At 34.5% G+C, this 21364-nt stretch overlaps 1 protein-coding gene and 1 long non-coding RNA gene across 4 annotated transcripts in view; both read left to right on the top strand.

Moving 5' to 3' along the window:
* LOC127876606 (ubiquitin-like modifier-activating enzyme 6) overlaps positions 1-21364 on the top strand; it is a 50903-nt gene that overhangs the window by 5786 nt on the left and 23753 nt on the right. Inside the window, exons 5-15 of the mRNA XM_052421937.1 lie at positions 1014-1108; positions 2688-2799; positions 5650-5724; positions 11037-11159; positions 11411-11534; positions 12406-12515; positions 13779-13841; positions 16469-16545; positions 17288-17357; positions 18771-18917; positions 21229-21290. Coding sequence (XP_052277897.1) covers positions 1014-1108; positions 2688-2799; positions 5650-5724; positions 11037-11159; positions 11411-11534; positions 12406-12515; positions 13779-13841; positions 16469-16545; positions 17288-17357; positions 18771-18917; positions 21229-21290 — 1058 coding nt within the window. The remainder of the gene's footprint in view (positions 1-1013; positions 1109-2687; positions 2800-5649; positions 5725-11036; positions 11160-11410; positions 11535-12405; positions 12516-13778; positions 13842-16468; positions 16546-17287; positions 17358-18770; positions 18918-21228; positions 21291-21364) is intronic.
* Positions 6059-7308, top strand: LOC127876620 (uncharacterized). 3 transcript variants are annotated; one of them, XR_008047972.1, is made up of 3 exons: positions 6059-6115; positions 6833-6910; positions 7158-7308. It is a non-coding gene; the product is annotated as an uncharacterized LOC127876620 (long non-coding RNA). The 3 variants fall into 3 exon arrangements; XR_008047970.1 differs by having other exon boundaries at positions 6106-6162; XR_008047971.1 differs by lacking the exon at positions 6059-6115 and adding an exon at positions 6177-6348.

The following is a 21364-nucleotide window of genomic DNA, read 5'->3' as shown; positions in this document are numbered from 1 at the left end:
GTTGGTACATATTGATTTTTGTCAGAACTCTTTACTTTTCCTAGCATTTTGGGATTTTCAATTTTACATTTGATCACAGGTAAACGCTCAAAGATAAGATATTTAGGTCATTGGCAAAATAATGAATGTAAGATCTAAATGTCACAGGTCAAACATCAAATGTAAGATCGTAAACTCAAAGATCGGATGTAAGATATTGAGGTCACTAGTCAAAAGATAATTTACTAAGGTCACAGGTCAAATATCAAATGTATTATCTTAAGGTCCTAGGTCAAAGATCAGATATTAGATATTACGTTCACAGGTCTAAGATAAAATATAACGTATTTAGGTCATAGGTAAAAAAAAAGAATTTTAGGATTTTAGGTAAAAGATAAAATATAAGATATTAATGAGACCGGCCAAAAGTCAAACATGAACTCTTTAGGTCCAAGGTCAACAGTTAAATGTTTTCTCTGAGGGTCACATTTACAGAATCAAATATAGGGATTATCCAGTTATCAACATTATTTTCTATTACATGAAAAGAATTTCAAATAACTTAATGTCTTTACAGAAATGGTTGTCATATAATATGTGACAGAATGTTGCAGTGTTGAATCTGATTGCTAGTAGGCAGTTTGAAGGCAAAATGATTTTTAAGGTCAAATTTGTATTCACAACATTACATGACTGGTACTCTCATGCATGGAATGACCTGGCTAGTTGCTTTGATTAGATTTCTGCATCAAAGGTGGAGTATAATAATGCAAATATTTCCTGGGAAATTTGTTTTACATGAAAAATAAAAAAGTGATGTTAAGTGCTGTGTGAATAACAGATACCTCAGGTACAAAATATTAATGATTTAACCCAATTCAATTAACATTGAGATAAAATCCTAAAATTACCTGTGCTCCATTCGAGTGTAGCCTGTTGGATTACCAGTAATCTCTGACTAATAGATGATCTTGCTTATGATAACTTGGGACTCATCATATGTGTTCCCCACTGTTGAAGTCAGTGTATTTCAGAGTGTGACTGTTCAAGACCCATTGGCGGCCACCCTGCTGGATCTCGGTACCCAGTTTTTCCTGAGGGAGGGGGATGTACAGGGAACCATAAACAGGTTTCTCTATAATGTCCTTTGTAGTAGCCGTCCTTTATAATGCTAAAATAATTTGGCCATGCCCCCGGAAAACCGGGCTTCATGCATGTGTGTGATCTGTCATCCCAGATAAGCCTGTGCTGTCTGCAAAGGTTATTCAGGGATGGCACTTTTGGCTTTTATTGTATTTTTCATTTTAAGGAGGTCTCTTCGTAGCAAAAATCCATTTTATGTGGATTGTGTCATCCCTGCAAAGCTTTTGGGGACTTCACAGGCTAATCTGGTACAACACTTTACACACATGCATAAAGGCCTGTTTTTTTAGCTTTCAGCTGATGTTAATGCCTCCACTCTATGAGGTGGCATATAGATTTTACTCTGACATTCAAACATGCAACATCTCCATAACACCCTTTTTTACTAGAGGTATTCAATTTAAACTTTCACATGTGTTCAGGTTCATTGTGTAAAATCTCTGACTAAGTTCCATTACTCCAAAACACGTTTTGTGCGATTTTCCTCAACTATCATGCATCATCAACATTTGCCCTATGGACACTATTTAGGCTTGATGTACCATGATATATTTGCCAATTTGGAAACTGGGTCACTTGGAATCAAAAATTATATTAGTTTTTAGTTTAAACCTATTTATTTTAGCTCGATTGCATAGAAAGTTATTCCTACTTATTTGAAATGCTCTCGAGTCCGTTTCCTGGGCCTAGAACCAGTACTTGATGTCTATATGGGGGATCGAAAGAACGCTCCCACAGCGGTGATCGAACCCGTGACCTCCCGGTCGCTAGGCGGACACCATATCCATTACACCACGGCGACCTTATAAAATTATATTACAGGGTCATATTTGAAAAAATATTTTATAGGCCAAATTTATTCCCCAATCTTCAGGAACTGTGATCAAAATATAAATTGGCTGAGTTTTAACCCTTTGCATGCTGGGAAATTTGTTGTCTGCAAAAATGTCGTCTGCTGATTTTTTAGCATTTGTTTGATTTTTTTTGTGAAGAATACTATCAGAATAGCAAACAGTTTGGATCCTGATGAGACGCCACGTTGTGTGGCGTCTCATCTGGATCCAAAATGTTTGCAAAGGCCTTCAAAATCTAGTTCCAGCGCTCAAAGGGTTAAACTGGGTCAATTCAGATAAAAAACTAGGTCAATAAGGCAATTTTAAGAAAAAGCTTGTGAACATTCTAAAGGCCTCATTGCCAAATTTTTGTGAAACTTGGCCAGAACATTTGTCCAAATGATATCTCAACCAATTTTGAAACTAGTTCTTTTGAGGTAAAACATAGGTCACTAGACAAATTTTAGAAAAAGCAAGAGAACATATTTATTGCCTTATCATCATAAATGCAAATCATGAATGGAAATTCATAAAGTATCATCCCAAATTATACTCTTTTTTTTCACTCAAGTATTCTAAACAAAAACCAAGTGTAGGCGAAACATTTTTTCTCTACGCAGGCTAATCGAGAAAGATACTTGACTTAAATGCATTAAGGCGTCTTTCTGAGAGTGATGCTCATATATATTGAATGAGTTCTTACAGTATTCAATGGTATATAAATGTTTGCAGGGCTGAAGCTTGCACCCCACGGCTCACAGAACTGAATCCTTATGTGTCCATCAAAGCACTGAAGAATGACTTAAACGATAGTACAGATCTGGAATATCTGAAACAATTTCAGGTTTGACCTATAGATCTGTGTCACATAACATTTAAGCTTCGTTCTGGGAAAACAGGGCTTAATGCATGTGCGTAAAGCGTCGTCCCAGGGACAACAGTTTCTACTTAAAATGGATTTTAAAGTGCACACTGTTGTCCCTGATAAGCCTGTGCGGACTGCACCTACTGTTATGGGACGACACTTTAGGCACATGCTCCATTGTCTCAGAGCAAGGATCATTTTGATATTATGAAAGTAAACATGGAATAGACCAGTTTCACAATACTACTGCTGTTGCTATTTTTAGACATCATGTGATGCGTCGAATTTCAGAACGAGGCTGAACGTGTATAGATCTTTGGCAGAGCATATCGATGATTATAAAGCAGTTGAATTTTATTAATTTCATTCGGGATTTTCATGAGCACTGACACTGGTTACAATAACAGCAAACATATGCATACATGGATGTGTTGTTTAGTCAATAAATTCATGAGGGGTTATGAAATTAACATTCTCACACCCAAGTCATATTTCAAAGCCATAGTACAAAAATGTATATAGTACCACTAGTGTATACGTGTATATACATTTTATTTAATCTCAATTCAAATTCAAGATACCCATTGTCATCAGAGCAAATGTGATCTGAAGAATAAACATTGATAATTGCACAAAACAAAGATATACAAAAGTCGTATAATATAAAAGGTTATTATATAACTTAAAATCTCAAAGGTATGTTTGTTAGTCTGTAATATTATTCACGAACTATCGAACGTGTAAAATTTGTGTTGACTCAATCATAAGAAAATGCAATAGAAAATGCAAAGCACATGATTAATGTTGTGTCATTTTTCTTTTAACTTTTATTAATGTTCTTTAACAGTGAAATACAATATTGAAGAATTCTTTTATACAGATGAAAAAACGAACGTGGAGCAAACTGATCTGTCTATGCATGCACCTTGATTTCTCTTTAAACGTGATTATGAGTGATAAATATGTGCCACATCATGTCATAAATCTCTTTTGTGTGTGTGTGTGTCTTGATTTTTCGAAAACATTCTTTAACTCTGTTGTGGTCGATGAAAATTCTTGTTTTAATTGTGTTCTTCCATACATTAACGAACACTCTTTATAAGACTATGTAAGAACGGAGTTTTATTTTAGCGATACTATAAATAGGTTTCGTGTTTAGCATAAAAGCTAATAAATATTTCAAATGTATATATAAGTATTAAGCACTTAATTATGTATCTGAATATTCTTTCACAGGGAAAATTGTATCTAATTTTGACAACGCGGACATTAGTTCGTACGTTGTTTTAACTACCCGGACATTCATTCCCACGCTATTTAGACATCCCGGACAATCGTTCCAACATTCTTTTGACAGACCGGATGTATATACTCCTACATAGTTTTAGCGCCCAGAATTCTGCATTTTGGCAAATTACACATCTCAGTGTAAGTAGATATATTCGATTATTTTTAACGTTATCATTCTCATGATCACGATAAAATCTTACAACAATATAAATTATACACAATATAAAATATACACAAAATATGAGAACATTATTTTTAACTATTTCAATAACGACATGTTAAAATGCCGGATAAAAGTGCCATATTATTTTGATAAAATGTGATAATAATGACCGGGATAGTAATTATTCAGGAACGAATCTCCGGGCTGTCCAAATAACGAATGTCCTGGCTGTTAAAATTATGTAGGAACCATTATGTGCATTGTGCATTGTCAAAATAACGAAGGCACGAATGTTCAGGTTGTCAAAAATATAGGGACGAATGTCCGACTGTGTGAAAAATAGGCTAGGACGAATGTCCAGCATTCACTGTATTATTATGATTAAAACTGGCTAATATCTATACAGTATTTAGTTTGAGTATTTGGCGTTACATTAGTCTTAGAGATGACTTCGTAATACTTCTACCACGATAAGACATTGGGGTGCCATACATGGTGTTCAATGACCAGGCATCTACCACGGGTGGTTTATGACACCATGCTGTTATTTAGTATTTGTCGGCACAGTATCTGATCATAACGAGATAATTGGTTTATCCGGAACACAGGGGCTACTTAGCCACAGATGTATCAATAAACAAGATAGATCTTTTTTCAAACAGTGCGATAAAAAAGCTCTACCCAAGCGTGTCAAATGTGTGAAAAAATGGAGAAAAACAAGTACTTAATTAAATTAATCAAGACAATTTATGTAATGTATTTACACTTATATTGTGAATTACATATTTATAACATATTCTGACAATGTCATATTGTGTTTTCTAAGTTGTTACGTCGCCAAATGTTCAAAAGAGTGAAAGGCTGAAATCACATGCGGCGTTGCACAGGAGTATTGGAAATTGATACACGTTCAGCCGCGTTCTGGAGATCTGCGAGTCACATGAATTTGCGCTCTTATCAATGTTGGCCTATTGTGAAAAGGGTGTATTGTTACTACAGTGAGTGGCTGTACACTTAAGTTCCAATTGGTGTTATAGATAAGATAATTTTTGTACGTATGTAGAGAGCCAGGATTAGATAGTACCATCTCCTAATTTTTCTATTTCATTTAAAGTGCATTAAAACTGTAAAAAAATATTGTTGCAAAAACGAAGTAATGTGCTGACAAGTTACCTCATCAACACAGTGTTATTTACCGAGCAATGAAGATTTACTATGCCTTTAATGGTTTGTGCAAGTCCTCTGGTACTTGGAATTGAAGTACTGGGTAATTCATTAATTGATATGTTTTTTTTAAAAAGACAATCATGTATATCAAAGTAAATTTAACATCTGAAATCACCAATGTTGATGTTTGTGAACTTCCATGTTCTCAGTGTGTTATACTGACGGAGGCTCCACTGACTGTGCAGCTGAAGGTGAACGACTTCTGCAGAAACAATGGCATAAAGGTATGTGGATAGTCCGATATATCAAGGTAAGAAACAATGGCATAAAGGTATGTTGATAGTATGATACATCACGGTAAGAAACAATGGTATAAAGGTATGTGGATAGTCCGATACATCAAGGTAAGAAACAATGACACAAAGGTATGTGGATAGTATGATACATCACGGTAAGAAACAATGGTATAAAGGTATGTGGATAGTCCAATACATCAAGATAAGAACCATGGCATAAATGTATGTAGATAGTCTGGTACATCAAGATAAGAAACAACAGCATAAAGGTATGTAGATAGTCTGGTACATCAAGATAAGAAACAATGGGATAAATGTATGTAGATAGTCTGGTACATCAAGATAAGAAACAATGGCATAAATGTATGTAGATAGTCTGGTACATCAAGATAAGAAACAATGGCATAAATGTATGTAGATAGTCTGGTACATCAAGATAAAAACCATTGCATAAATGTATGTAGATAGTCTGGTACATCAAGATAAGAACCATGGCATAAATGTATGTGGATAGTCTGGTACATCAAGATAAGAAACAATGGCATAAATGTATGTAGATAGTCTGGTACATCAAGATAAGAAACAATGGCATAAATGTATGTAGATAGTCTGGTACATCAAGATAAGAAACAATGGCATAAATGTATGTGGATAGTCTGGTACATCAAGATAAGAACCATGGCATAAATATATGTAGATGGTCTGGTACATCAAGATGGCATAAATGTATGTAGATAGTCTGGTTCATCAAGATAAGAAACAATGGCATAAATGTATGAAGATAGTCTGGTACATCAAGATGGCATAAATGTATGTAGATAGTCTGGTACATCAAGGTGGCATAAATGTATGTAGATAGTCTGATACATCAAGATAAGAACCATGGCATAAATGTTTGTAGATAGTCTGATACATCAAGATAAGAAACAATGGCATAAATGTATGTAGATAGTCTGGTACATCAAGATAAGAAACAATGGCATAAATGTATGTAGATAGTCTAATACATCAAGATAAGAAACAATGGCATAAATGTATGTAGTTAGTCTGGTACATCAAGATAAAAACAATGGCATAAATGTATGTGGATAGTCAGATACAACAGCATAAATGTATGTAGATAGTCTGGTACATCAAGATAAGAACCATGTCATAAATGTATGTAGATAGTCTGGTACATCAAGATGGCATAAATGTATGTAGATAGTCTGGTACATCAAGATAATGAACAATGGCATAAATGTATGTAGATAGTCAGATACAACAGCATAAATGTATGTAGATAGTCTGGTACATCAAGATGGAATAAATGTATGTAGATAGTCTGGTACATCAAGATAAGAAACAATGGCATAAATGTATGTAGATAGTCTGGTACATCAAGATAAGGAACAATGGCATAAATGTATGTAGATAGTCAGATACAACAGCATAAATGTATGTAGATAGTCTGGTACATCAAGATGGCATAAATGTATGTAGATAGTCTGGTACATCAAGATAAGAAACAATGGCATAAATGTATGTAGATAGTCTGGTACATCAAGATAAGAAACAATGGCATAAATGTATGTAGATAGTCAGATACAACAGCATAAATGTATGTAGATAGTCTGGTACATCAAGATAAGAACCATGGCATAAATGTATGTAGATAGTCTGCTACAACAAGATGGCATAAATGTATGTAGATAGTCTGGTACATCATGATAAGAATCAATAGCATAAATGTATGTAGATAGTCTGATACATCAAGATAAGAAACAATGGCATAAATGTATGTAGATAGTCTGGTACATCAAGATAAGAACCATGGCATAAATGTATGTAGATAGTCTGGTACATCAAGATAAGAAACAATGGCATAAATGTATGTGGATAGTCTGATACATCAAGATAAGAAACAATGTATAAATGTATGTAGATAGTCTGGTACATCAAGATAAGAAACAATGGCATAAATGTATGTAGATAGTCAGATACAACAGCATAAATGTATGTAGATAGTCTGGTACATCAAGATAAGAACCATGGCATAAATGTATGTAGATAGTCAGATACAACAGCATAAATGTATGTAGATAGTCTGGTACATCAAGATGGCATAAATGTATGTAGATAGTCTGGTACATCAAGATGGCATAAATGTATGTAGATAGTCTGGTACATCAAGATAAGAAACAATGGCATAAATGTATGTAGATAGTCTTGTACATCAAGATAAGAAACAATGGCATAAATGTATGTAGATAGTCAGATACAACAGCATAAATGTATGTAGATAGTCTGGTACATCAAGATAAGAACCATGGCGTAAATGTATGAAGATAGTCTGGTACATCAAGATAAGAAACAATGGCATAAATGTATGTGGATAGTCTGATACATCAAGATGGCATAAATGTAAGTAGATAGTCTGGTACATCAAGATGGCATAAATGTATGTAGATAGTCTGGTACATCATGATAAGGAACAATGGCATAAATGTATGTAGATAGTCTGGTACATCAAGATAAGAACCACTGCATAAATGTATGTAGATAGTCTGATACATCAAGATAAGAAACAATTGCATAAATGTATATAGATAGTCTGGTACATCAAGATAATGAACAATGGCATAAATGTATGTAGATAGTCAGATACAACAGCATAAATGTATGTAGATAGTCTGGTACATCAAGATAAGAACCATGGCATAAATGTATGTAGATAGTCTGGTACATCAAGATAAGAACCATGGCATAAGTGTATGTCGATAGTCTGGTACATCAAGATGGCATAAATGTATGTAGATAGTCTGGTACATCAAGATAAGGAACAATGTCATAAATGTTTGTAAATAGATTGATACATCAAGATAAGAAACAATGGCATAAATGTATGTAGATAGTCTGGTACATCAAGATAAGAACCATTGCATAAATGTATGTAGATAGTCTGGTACATCAAGATGGCATAAATGTATGTAGATAGTCTGGTACATCAAGATAAGGAACAATGTCATAAATGTTTGTAAATAGATTGATACATCAAGATAAGAAACAATGGCATAAATGTATGTAGATTGTCTGGTACATCAAGATAAGAACCATTGCATAAATGTATGTAGATAGTCTGGTACATCAAGATGACATAAATGTATGTAGATAGTCTGGTACATCAAGATAAGGAACAATGGCATAAATGTTTGTAAATAGTCTGATACATCAAGATAAGAAACAATGGCATAAATGTATGTAGATAGTCTGGTACATCAAGATAAGAAACAATGGCATAAATGTATGTAGATAGTCTGATACATCAAGATAAGAAACAATGGCATAAATGTATGTAGATAGTCTGGTACATCAAGATAAGAAACAATGGCATAAATGTATGTAGATAGTCTGGTACATCAAGGTAAGAAACAATGGCATAAATGTATGTAGATAGTCAGATACAACAGCATAAATGTATGTAGATAGTCTGGTACATCAAGATGGCATAAATGTATGTAGATAGTCTGGTACATCAAGATGTTATAAATGTATGTAGATAGTCTGGTACATCACGGTAAGAAACAATGGAATAAATGTATGTAGATAGTCTGATACATCAAGATAAGAAACAATGGCATAAATGTATGTAGATAGTCAGATACAACAGCATAAATGTATGTAGATAGTCTGGTACATCAAGATGGCATAAATGTATGTAGATAGTCTGGTACATCAAGATGGCATATATGTATGAAGATAGTCTGGTACATCAAGATGGCATAAATGTATGTAGATAGTCTGGTACATCAAGATAAGAACCATGGCATAAATGTATGTAGATAGTCTGATACATCAAGATAAGAAACAATGGCATAAATGTATGTAGATAGTCTGGTACATCAAGATAAGAAACAATGGCATAAATGTATGTAGATAGTCTGATACATCACAGTAAGAAACAATGGCATAAATGTATGTGGATAGTCAGATACAACAGCATAAAGGTATTGTAAAATCATTTTTATTCGATACACTGAATTGCGTCTTCTTTTTTTAAAGTTAATTATATGAGTGCTTAAAATCTTTTATTTCCAATCGCATTGCATATCATGATACTCAGTTAGGTAGGCTAAAAATGGGTGTGCATTACAGTCAAAATAATGTGGACCCTAGTATATCGACCTAGTGTACCCTAGTATATCAACCTAGTGTACCCTAGTATATCGACTTAGTGTACCCTAGTATATTGACCTAGTGTACCCTTGTATATCGACCTAGTGTACCCTAGTATATAGACCTAGTGTACCCTAGTATATCGACCTAGTGTACCCTAGTATATCGACCTAGTGTACCCTAGTATATCAACCTAGTGTACCCTAGTATATCGACCTAGTGTACCCTTGTATGGACCTGTCAGATAAGCAAACAATTCTCATTATGCAGCATCTGCACTTCACAGTGGGAGATAAAGTATGATCACATATTTTGAATTAATTAGTGGAACCCCATTGAACAGATCTGAAGCAAAGAAGCTAGTTACAAATTAGTGGCAGTCAAAATTTTAAACAAACTGTAGTTAATTTGTACATTTCTACCGGGTATGTACCAAAAATGGGTGTTAATATCAGTTAATCTTTTCATCAGTGCATCTGTGAATCTTCACTAAAATATTAACTTTGCAACATGGAAATTGTATGCTTTGCACATCCAATACTCCAAAGACTGAAACACTGGCATAATTGTTTGTAGATAGTCCAATACTGCAACAGAAAGGCTAAACTTGTCTGAGATAAAAATGGTATACGATAAACAATTTCACAGATGAACAATTCTAGCTCTAAACATTAATCATGCCATGTACGACCTTACAATGTTCAACTAGCAACCATGCATTGAAAATAATTGATTGATTTTCTCAAATGTGATTTTTGAACAGCTTTTCTTTATAGCACATGTTTGTTAAACTGTATTCATTTCCCAACTTTGACATCTCCAGAGGTACACAATTTTAAGAAGTTTGTTTGGGTACTATATGCATACAAACAGTATCTCAACCAATGTTATTGGAACCTTGCTCTGGGAAAACTGGGCCTAATGCATGTGCAGTCCACACAGGCTAATCAGGGACGACCCTTTCAGTTTAAACTTGATTTTTGCTATGAAAAAAATACTTAAAAACAAAGATTCCATAAAAGTGGAAACAATTGTGCCTCACTGCACAAGCAAGTACGGCACAAAACTTTACCCTCATGCATGAAGTCTTATTTTCCTAGAACAAGTCTCATAAGTTTATGTTCCAATATTATTTGTGCTTTCAGTTCATTAGTGCTGATGTATATGGGGTGTTTGCTGGAGCTTTCTGTGATTTTGGTGACCATTTTGATGTTTTCGACCCAAACGGCGAAGAACCAAAAGAAGTATTTATAGAAGATATAACAAAGGTATAATCATGGTGATTTATTTGTTATCCATTATAGCATTGCATGTTCTACCAAACAGCCTGTGTAATGTCCATTTTAAGAAATTTTGTACTTGAAATTACTTTAAAATTCCGATATCAACAATAATTTCATATCTTTCTTTTCTCTAATGTCTATTTTCCTATATTTCTCCAACTGGATATCGCAACATAGGTTGCATGCCCATGTCTTCATTTTGCCTACATAATGTTTGCCACTGTTTTCTGTGCTAGGCCAGCCCAGGGCTTGTTACAACACTTGAACAACGTCTGCATGGGTTTGAGACCGATGATGTGGTCACTTTCAAGGAGGTTGGAGGCATGACTGCCCTAAATGGGAAGCAGTGCAATATTAAAGGTGCCCTTTGTACACTGTTTGATGATTTGTTTTGATTTATAATTAAATGAAGTTCTTTCATGTTCATATTCAGATCAAACGTACACACATGTATGGCGAAACACATATGTAATGTAATGCAAGCATAGATATATTGTACCAAAATAGTACAATATTAAAGGTACCCATTGTACATTGGTTGATGATATGTTTTAATTATTTTACTATAATTAAATGATGTTTTTTTTTATTTTAATATGCGAATTCAATTCACAAACATGTGGACCAAATTGAGCTATTGTGATAAATGCATCAATACATTTTACCAAAACAGTTTAATATTAAACAGCCCTTTTTACAGTGTATGATGATTTGTTTTATTTTGATTTAAAGTTAAAATTAAGGTCACACACAATTTGTTGGGCAAATTGAGCTATTGTAATGCATAGACACATTGTACCATAGGTTCATTTTTGTTTGCATATAGGACTGCATGGGTGAAGGCCATCCTTCATGTTAATTGTTTATCAATATAAAAAATAGTTTCCACTCAAAAACTTTGTTTTGGTGTCTCAAATGATGTTTTGCAAATTGGAAAAATTTCTAAATTACTTGATAGCAACAATTACTTGCATACCATGCAAAGAGCGTTTTTAAGTAAAAAAAACAACAACAACATAACATGACCTCAGACAAGAATAAGCGAAGTCAACTGCCCTTAGAGAAATCTTGTTATTTGGCAATTATTTTCCTTCTTAAAAGTTTATATGAGCAGCGTTCTTGGAAAAAGGGGATGGATGCATAAGGGGATCAACTTGTTTGACAAGTACAAATGCATGAACTAGGAAAAAAACTTTTGCCACTACCTATGATTGTGTTTTGTATGCTGCAGTTGTGTCTCCCACAAGCTTCAGCATCTGTGACACATCGGGGGCTGAGTTTGGAGAGTTCACAGGTGGGGGTCTGGCTGTACAGGTGAAGATGGGCCGGACAGTACACTTTGTAAGTACATTTAGGCTGAGTTTGGAGAGTTCACAGGTGGGGGTCTGGCTGTACAGGTGAAGATGGGCCGGACAGTACACTTTGTAAGTACATTTAGGCTGAGTTTGGAGAGTTCACAGGTGGGGGTCTGGCTGTACAGTGAAGATGGATGGGCCGGACAGTACACTTTGTAAGTACATTTAGGCTGAGTTTGGAGAGTTTACAGGTGGAGGCCTGGCCGTACAGGTGAAGATGGGCCGGACAGTACACTTTGTAAGTACTGATTGACTGAGTTGGGTATGGTTGCTTTTATGAATCGATCTACACACAAAATGAAGATGTATTTATTTGGAATGTGAACATGAATTTGAATATGCAAACTTAGTTTAGATAGGTTTGGTGGCTATGTTGTTGGATATAAATGTAGGGAGGACAGTTATTTTTATGTTTAAAGTATTGTTCATAGTCTCCTTGTGTGATGTTGTTAATTGATTTGGTTATGCTTGCATTGTATTGACTATGTTCAACTGATTTGGGAAATGGTTGACCTTTTGGGCTATGTTGAAAAGGTTTTGGAATGGTGGCCTTTTGGGACTTATTTTGATTATCTGGGAATGGTTGCGTTGTGGGACTTTCTTTAAATGATTTGAGAACGGTTGCCTTTTGGGAAATGTTTGTTTTTGTTCATATTGTTTGGGTTTTGTTGTTGTTTTCATCACATAATTTAAAGTTGCATCAATTTCTATTTTTTATAGAATTGGCATTGTCTGTCTGTCAGTCCGTCCATCTGTCACAAAACTTTTATTTGGTCTGGGACATCAATTCATTGAATTTGCTGGTTTTAATTTTAATGATTGCTTTTGTGCCTTTATTGTTCTTGTATTTGTTAATTTGTTTTTAATAATTGTTTATGTTTGTGGTAAGAAATGATGTTTGCTTTACCTGTATAGATCTTATATAATATTATACGTTTGTTGCATGCCATATGAAAACTTGAACTTAAGTTGTTATTTGATAGAAACATGAACACCTATAACATTTTAGCAGTGCTCTTGGAAAATGGGACTTATTGCATGTGCTTCAGGTATTGTTCAAGATCGGCCTGTGAAGTCTGCATAGGCTTATCAAGTCCAAAGCTTTCAACAGTTATGGAATTGTTTGCGTAGACATTTCTTTTCTCAACAAAATACAGTCAGGTACTTTATGCACATGTATTAGGCCAGGTTTTCCCATCTCTATTGTTTATGAAAACACAAGGATTATTTGTTGTTTTTGCTATTTCAGGAAAGCCTGGAAGAGCAGCTGAAAAAGCCTGACATTTTGGTGTCTGACTTCAGCAAGTCTCAGGTAAACGATCACTCAATAATTATTAAGTACAGTAATTCACCAATTCACCAAACATCTTTGTTGTTGCATTTTTTTTCCCAAAATTTTTTCTTAATTAAATAAGAAATTTGAAATTTGTGCCCATTATTTCAGTCACTTCTCCAGTTGTTATAGCTACTTAGCCAGATTGTGGTGTGTGTGATGTTGGCTCTTGGACACCGGTTTCGAGGGACTTGCTCACATTTTGTTTAATGATCATTAAAATCAACAAGGAAGGCTTTACAATCAAACAAGCATAATAACACTCCTAAAAATGAACCGTGTTAAAAAATGTGGTCATTCACAGATATTCATCAATAAAAAAAAGCAAAAACGTTTTTCAAACGCTTTTCATTGATAATTTGAAAAATATGCGTTTCAAAAATGCTGTAAATAGCAAATAAGCTTTTGTTCTCATGAGTCCCTTCTTTAAATCTGGGTGAAGGCATACTTTTTTATTCAACTTATTTTCTTGCTATCAATGTAAATAAAAATGCTAAAATACTTATCCATAATATTTTACCAAATATTTTATCACATTTCTGTAAAATTTCGAAAATCTGTTAACAAGTCCCTTAAAAAATTCATTGCTCAAGATCCACATGTACTGGTCATGTACGTAATTCCGGCCACTTTTGGGACTATTGAAGAAAAATCTTTAGTGTTAGGCAACTGGTTGAAACTAAACTTCACATATATAATCCTGGGTTCAAAACTCACCTAGCATGAAAATTTGAATAGAATTAGATCGGTGAATGTTACTTAATGAACAGAAAATGATGACATGTAAACTATCCATTTTCGTAGGTTAAATGTACCTAAAAAATCGGCCAATTTTCAGTTTGATCTGCAGATAAAATTACAAAGCAATATCTTTTGACAAATGTCCTCAATTTCAGAGTATTAATCAATGTTTATACTATTAAAATTTTTGACTTGAAATTTAAAATAAATGCGAAATTATTATACCAGTCACTCCCCCTACCTATTTTAATAAATATAAATATAAATAATGGGAAACTGCTAATTCATAAAAAAAATATTTACATTCAATGTGTTTAATTAATTTTTTCAAACATAGCTAAAAAAGTAAACACATTTTGTTTGAAAAGTTGACTTCAGTGTTGATTATTAGTAAATGCTTATATATAAAATTAAAACATGTAACCTAGTAATATTCTTATAAAGGGAGGTAATTCATATATTAAAAATTTATATTTAGGTTCTGATTTGTATGTTTTGAATATAAGTTTTTGTACAATTAATTGGTAAAACTTTAATTAAAGTTTATTAGATAAAATAAAAGATAATTTTATCAAATATATTTGTTTCTTATATGAATATAATTGTTGCAACTAATGATGACATAGCAGGTCGATACATCTGTATGAAAAAGAAAAAAGACGCTGGACGACCTGTAAATAAATCTCAAATACACACACACTAATGATGACATCACTTTCCCCATGAGCCACATATTTCCTGCTATATTTGTGACATTTTAACACAAAAGTTTACAGTGATATGGTTCTTACATTTGCAAAATATTGAGAGTGGCGATGGTTTTCATGTTGATTTTTCTAAATAAAAACAAAATATGTGCGTTAAAATCATGAAAATGATTTTACACAGGTGGCCGATTTTTTACGTACAGGCCGGAATTACGTACATGACCAGTATGCAAAACAAGATTTCAATATTGTGAAATTACAGCACATAGGTTTATCTGATTGAAAATGAGCCTTGCACTGAACAAATCCAGGTTAGGTGAAAAGTGTCATCACTGATTAGCCTATGCGGACTGCACAGGCTAATCTGGGACGGCACTTAATGCACATGCATTAAGCCCCATTTCTCCAATAGGGAGGCTAAATTACTCCTTGTTTGACATGTTTGAAAGTTGCCGTTTGCAAATCATACCCTGAGGACTATTAAAGCACAGAGTTTTAACTGTGTATTAACCCTTTACCACTTAGATATGTATTTTTACATATTTGTGGTCCCTTAGAAAGTTCAATTTTATTTAATTCCTTTCTTACTAGATTCAAGTTTTTAAGGCTTCATTCCCAATCCTTATATACTGAAGAGCAGCAAACAGAATAAAACCTAAACAGACTGCAAGTTGCAGGCTGTTCTGGTTTTATGCTTTGTGCAAATAGCCATTTTCACTCTGCTTCTGAGTGGGAAAGTGTTATGTCCAAGTATATGTTACTGTCAGGCATGCATTAAATTAAATGTAAGCTGTGTTCTTTGACAAAATATCAATGGTATTTAATAAAATGTTGTTTTTGACTTTCTTGGGTCCTTCAGTGGTTACATATGTGCTGTGTTTCTGGGAAAATAGGGCTTAATGGTTGTGCATAAAGCAATGTCCCCGGTTTGCCTGTGCAGTTTGCAGAGTCTAATCAGGTACGACACTTTCGGCTTAGACTAAAGTTATCCACTTAAAATTAAAAATTTAATGAAAACAAAGTGTCTCCCTGATTAGCCTGTGTGGACTGCACACGTTAAACTGGGATGTCACTGTACGCATAAGCATTGAGTCCAGTTCTCTCAAAACACAGCTCATATTTATAAACATCTTTTTATAATGTGTCAATATTGCTCAGGTCCCAGGTTCCATACATGCTGGATTTAAGGCTCTGCACAAATTCAGGGAAACATTTGGAAGGTTGCCAGGTGTCTGGTAAGTTACTTCTTATCCCTTAAAAGTGAGGTAATAGATTTTAGCTTGTGCATCCATAAGGTAGCCTCGAATAATACAACTTGATCATAATTTTAATTTGCATGTTTACATGTTTTAGACTTTAAATTAACTGGCAGAGCTCAGGGAAAATGTTAAATTTTATGTTTTTGAGCTTTTAATATTATTTGTTTATATGAATCATTATTGTTTACTCGTTTTTATATTTAGTAGCGTATGATTTTTCTTATCCTTTTTTGTCTTATGATGGTGTGACTGCAACAGGTACTTGTATGTGTACAATAATAGAAACCTGACTTTTAAGTTTGTATTTCCTTACATCACCTATAACCAACGTGACTCACCTATAACCAACGTGACCAATAACCACTTACGTTGCCAATGTATGTATGGGACACATCAAGGAAATATCTTTAAATTTAACATGGCTACCATGCATATGTGTCTTGTTCTGACAAAACTGAGCATAATGCATGTGTGTAAAGTGCCGTCCCAGATTAGCCTGTTCAGTCCACACAGGCTAATCAGGGACGACACTTTCCGCTTAAACTTGATTTTCGGTAAGAAGGGACTTCCTTCAAACTAAAAATACCATTAAAGCGGAAAGTGTCGTCCCTGATAAGCCTGTGCGGACTGCACAGGCTAATCTGGGACGGCACTTTACGCACATGAATTAAGCCCAGTTTTCTCAGAACAAGACACATATGTTTTGTTTGAACTTCAGGGAAGAAGAAGATGCAACTAAGTTAGCTGCAATCATAGCTGGAATGAAGGAGGAGGGCCAGGTGGAACAGGTGGGTGATGGAGACTTCTCATGTTAAGTAGTCGTTGTTGAAGGAGAAGGGCCAGCTGGAACAGGTGGGTGATGGAGACTTCTCATGTTAAGTAGTCATTGTTCTAAGGAGGAGGGCCAGGTGGAACAGGTGGGTGATGGAGACTTCTCATGTTAAGTAGTCATTGTTCTAATGAGGAGGGCCAGGTGGAACAGGTGGGTGATTGAGACTTCTCATGTTAAGTAGTCGTTGTTCTAAGCGGATTTCAAAAACGACTTTTTTTAACAAAGTTGTATGGATATTTTTCCATATAATCTATTGTGAAACCTTGTGAATGTTCAATGCTGAGAACCATTTAGTTCCTATGTATCTCGGATATGCTCTCTATGGCCTTGGTCCTCTTGTTTTTAATATGCAATCAAATAAGCCTCTCTATTGAAAAACAGTGTTTAATGAGTATGCATTAAGCGTAGTCTAAGATTAGCCAGTGCAGTCTGCACAGACTAATCAGTGACAACACTATCCTCCTTGACTTCATTTTTGCTAAAATATGACCTGCTTTAAAACAAAAATACCATAAAAGTGGAAAGTGTTGGCTATAATTAGACTGTGCAAACTGCATATGGTTATCTGGGACAACACGTTACGCACATCAGGGGTCGACAAAATTGTTTTCAGCAACTTGCCCTGCAGGGCGAGTAGTTAAGAACTTTCACTTGCCCTGCTGAAATATGTACTTGCCCTGCAATTTATTCAAAAACTGCAATAAATCAGAACTAATATGTTTTATTGTGATTTTCTATTGGTTTTCATATAGAACTGTTAACTCACGAGCTTCAATAAAGCTTATTAACTGTTTTAAAACACTTTTCACTTGTTTGTTTTTCATTTTGTCCTCATGGTCACAATCATTATGATTACACTTTAGGAGCATTGGAGAGTCCGAAAGGCATTTTGTTAAACTCAAACAAGCCTCTGTGTACAAAAGGCAGTTTTCTCTTTGTCATTTGCGTCCATTAAAACTTGCCAATAGCCACTCTTTCAATCTAATAGCAGTATTAAAAGACTGTATACCGTACTGTAAAAGATACATTCACGGAACATACCAGTATCAGCGCGTAACGGGAACAGGACTTATTTTATCGCAGTGTGGAGAAATCAACATCCGGTTAATTATAAATCGCCGATTAAACGTTGTTTTGTTTGGTAAAGATGTGTAAAAACTTGAAATTTAGATCTTTTCGGCCAGAAATGCCACTCGCCCTGCAGGACAAGCACTGCCGAAATATTCACTAGTCCGGAGCCGATTTCTACTCGTAATTACGAGCCGGGGAGTGGATTTGTCGAACCCTGGCACATGCATTGAACCCCATTACCCAGAAGCAGATGTAACTGTTTGCAGACTGATCATTAAACAGATGCAGCTGTTTTTAGATGGGGGATATTCTTACCCGTGTGACGGAGCTCCTCTCCTTCACCTGTAGGGGCTGCTTCCTGCCCCTCTGTGCGACCCTGGGAGGAGTGGTCGCCCAGGAAGCCATCAAGGCCATCACCGGCAAGTTCACACCCCTCAAACAGTGGGTAAGTTTTACAAAAACATGGACAAAACTTCAAAGCCTTTTATTTTTTATTTTATTGTAACTATGTCATCAGTCTGGGTGATTATTATTAAACAAACACAATTGCCTACTCGTTAAAATTTACACAACACTATAGGATTTATAAACAAAACTTTTAAGGTTAACAGTTGAAAATACCTCATTCATACTGCTGACAACACTGTTTTGTCAAATGACATTACACCCCACAAACATAGGGCATGCTAAACATATAAGACTGTGACCATCTGTCATGCACTGGTTTGGTCCTTGCTAAGTCTTCTTACTCATCCATTTTATATGACTATTAACAGAGTACTAGGTGTTCCTCACAAGGAACTCAAAGACCCAGATTGGCCTCTGGATCAGGGCATCTCCTTTATCTGCACTATCCCCAATAACCCAACTAACAAGTCTAATGGGGGCGATGGACGTATGGGAAACAGGTGTTTCACTGGCCAAAAAAAAGTTGTCGCCACTTTTTTCGTGGCGTGAAAACTGTTGGTTATTCCAACCTTATTAATAAGAACAATCATTTAAAGAAACCTTACTACATTAATGTCATTGACTATATTATCACTTTAAAAAGTATGTTATTACATCAAAAACAATAAGTACCTTCATAAGTCTTAATAAGCTTTATTTGTATATAAATAACTTTTTTCAACTTTATAAACAACACAGATAACCAAAATAATATAATAATGTTAACATCAATGTATTAAACAGTATGCTGCATAAATGTTTCAAAATTAATTATTTAAACATAGAATCACACCAATGTACATCATTTGAAAGGGAAGATGAAATATAAAACATCAGAAAATAAAGCATCTCACTTTAGATTGTTAAACAGTTATATTTGATCATTGGGACATGATATACATCAGCTTCTGTTGTTAAAACGTTTTCTGTTAGTTGTGGATGATTTCCAGGTTCAATTAAATGAATGCTTTTCACACCTATTTCCTGACAGAAAGGCACAGATAATTGCCACTATCCATTCTAGTTGCTTGACATGACATAAAACATATTTTTACAAACTATCAACAACAAACCAACACACAAATGTCCCTATCTTTAAATATAAATATAAAAATATACTGCACACATACACACATCACTGATCGTATCCTGTTTGTTTATGTTTTGACTCGGGCATGTGTCTATTTTGTTGTTTTGACATAGCAGACAATTGCCATTCAAACTTAAAATAATCACATCTAAAGAACAATGAAGCCTCACTCTGCGAGAACTGGGCTTAATTCTAGTGAGTAAAATGTCCTCCCAGATTGGACTGTGCAGTCCAAACTGACCTATCAAGGATAAATTTAGGAAATTTTAGGGAATTTTTCTTTTATAGGAAGTCCTTTGTTAACTAAAATCCAATTTAGGCATAAAGTGTTTTCCCTACTTATCCTGTGCATACTGCACAGGCTAATCTGGGACAATGCTTTATGCAAATGCATTAAGCCCAGTTTTCCCAGAACAAGGCTCAATCGATGATACACTTCACGGCAGTTCCTACGTACACTGCCGTCCTTCGAATAGCATTGAGAGTGTAAGAACCATCAAACAAGACTGCACTTAATGAATAACTTCACAAATTTTCATACCAATCTTCTTGTTAGGTCAATGTTCAGGATTTGGAATCGTCAATTTATTAAATTACAACACTCGAGATAAGCCCCGGTTTCAACTCTGTTATTCATGGCGTTACATGGCGATTCTCTACAAATAGAGATATGAAAATAATAAATACCAGGTTCAAATCGTTATCAAATTGCAATTGCTAATACATAAACATAGATAAACATAAACATAAATAATATGTTCAAAAATGTTTACTATTTTAAATCATGTAGATCTAATATCCTAGAGTACATAAAAACTAAACTATCGTATGTAATTAATTATTACTTTAAACAAAATGAAATATGCGTGTATGATAAAAGATATATCAAAACTCTTACCGAACTTTGGTGTCGTATAATGTATTTAGCTTCAAATCCTGAATAATTATGTGTTTGTCTTATCAATCAGCCGTTGCCGCTAACTTTTGTTTTTCTACTGGCTGAAGTTTGTTATGTGACGTCGACGTAAAAAAAAGGCGGCGACGTTAATGTGACGCCATACTTTTTAGCGCCAAATAAAAGAGCGCTAAATATAAAGTTAACATTTTAACAATTTAAAAACTAAGAATTTAAATATATATTTAATTCTTACAGTCAATATAAAATGTTTTGCATGCTAGGTGGTTACATATGCTCACTCCACATTGGCTTCTTTTATAGCTGTTCCTAGATGCTATGGAAACAGTTCACCAGAAAGAAAACAGGCTTGACTACCAACCAAGGTTGTGTATTTGCAATTTCATTAAATACACGATTTGATAAATACTTATCAGTAATTTCTACATGTTTCATTCTT

This window comes from Dreissena polymorpha, chromosome 4, assembly GCF_020536995.1.
Source record: "Dreissena polymorpha isolate Duluth1 chromosome 4, UMN_Dpol_1.0, whole genome shotgun sequence".
NCBI lineage: Eukaryota > Metazoa > Mollusca > Bivalvia > Myida > Dreissenidae > Dreissena > Dreissena polymorpha.
The sequence above is the reverse complement of the archived record's forward strand: the minus strand, read 5'-3'. Positions and strand labels throughout refer to the sequence as shown.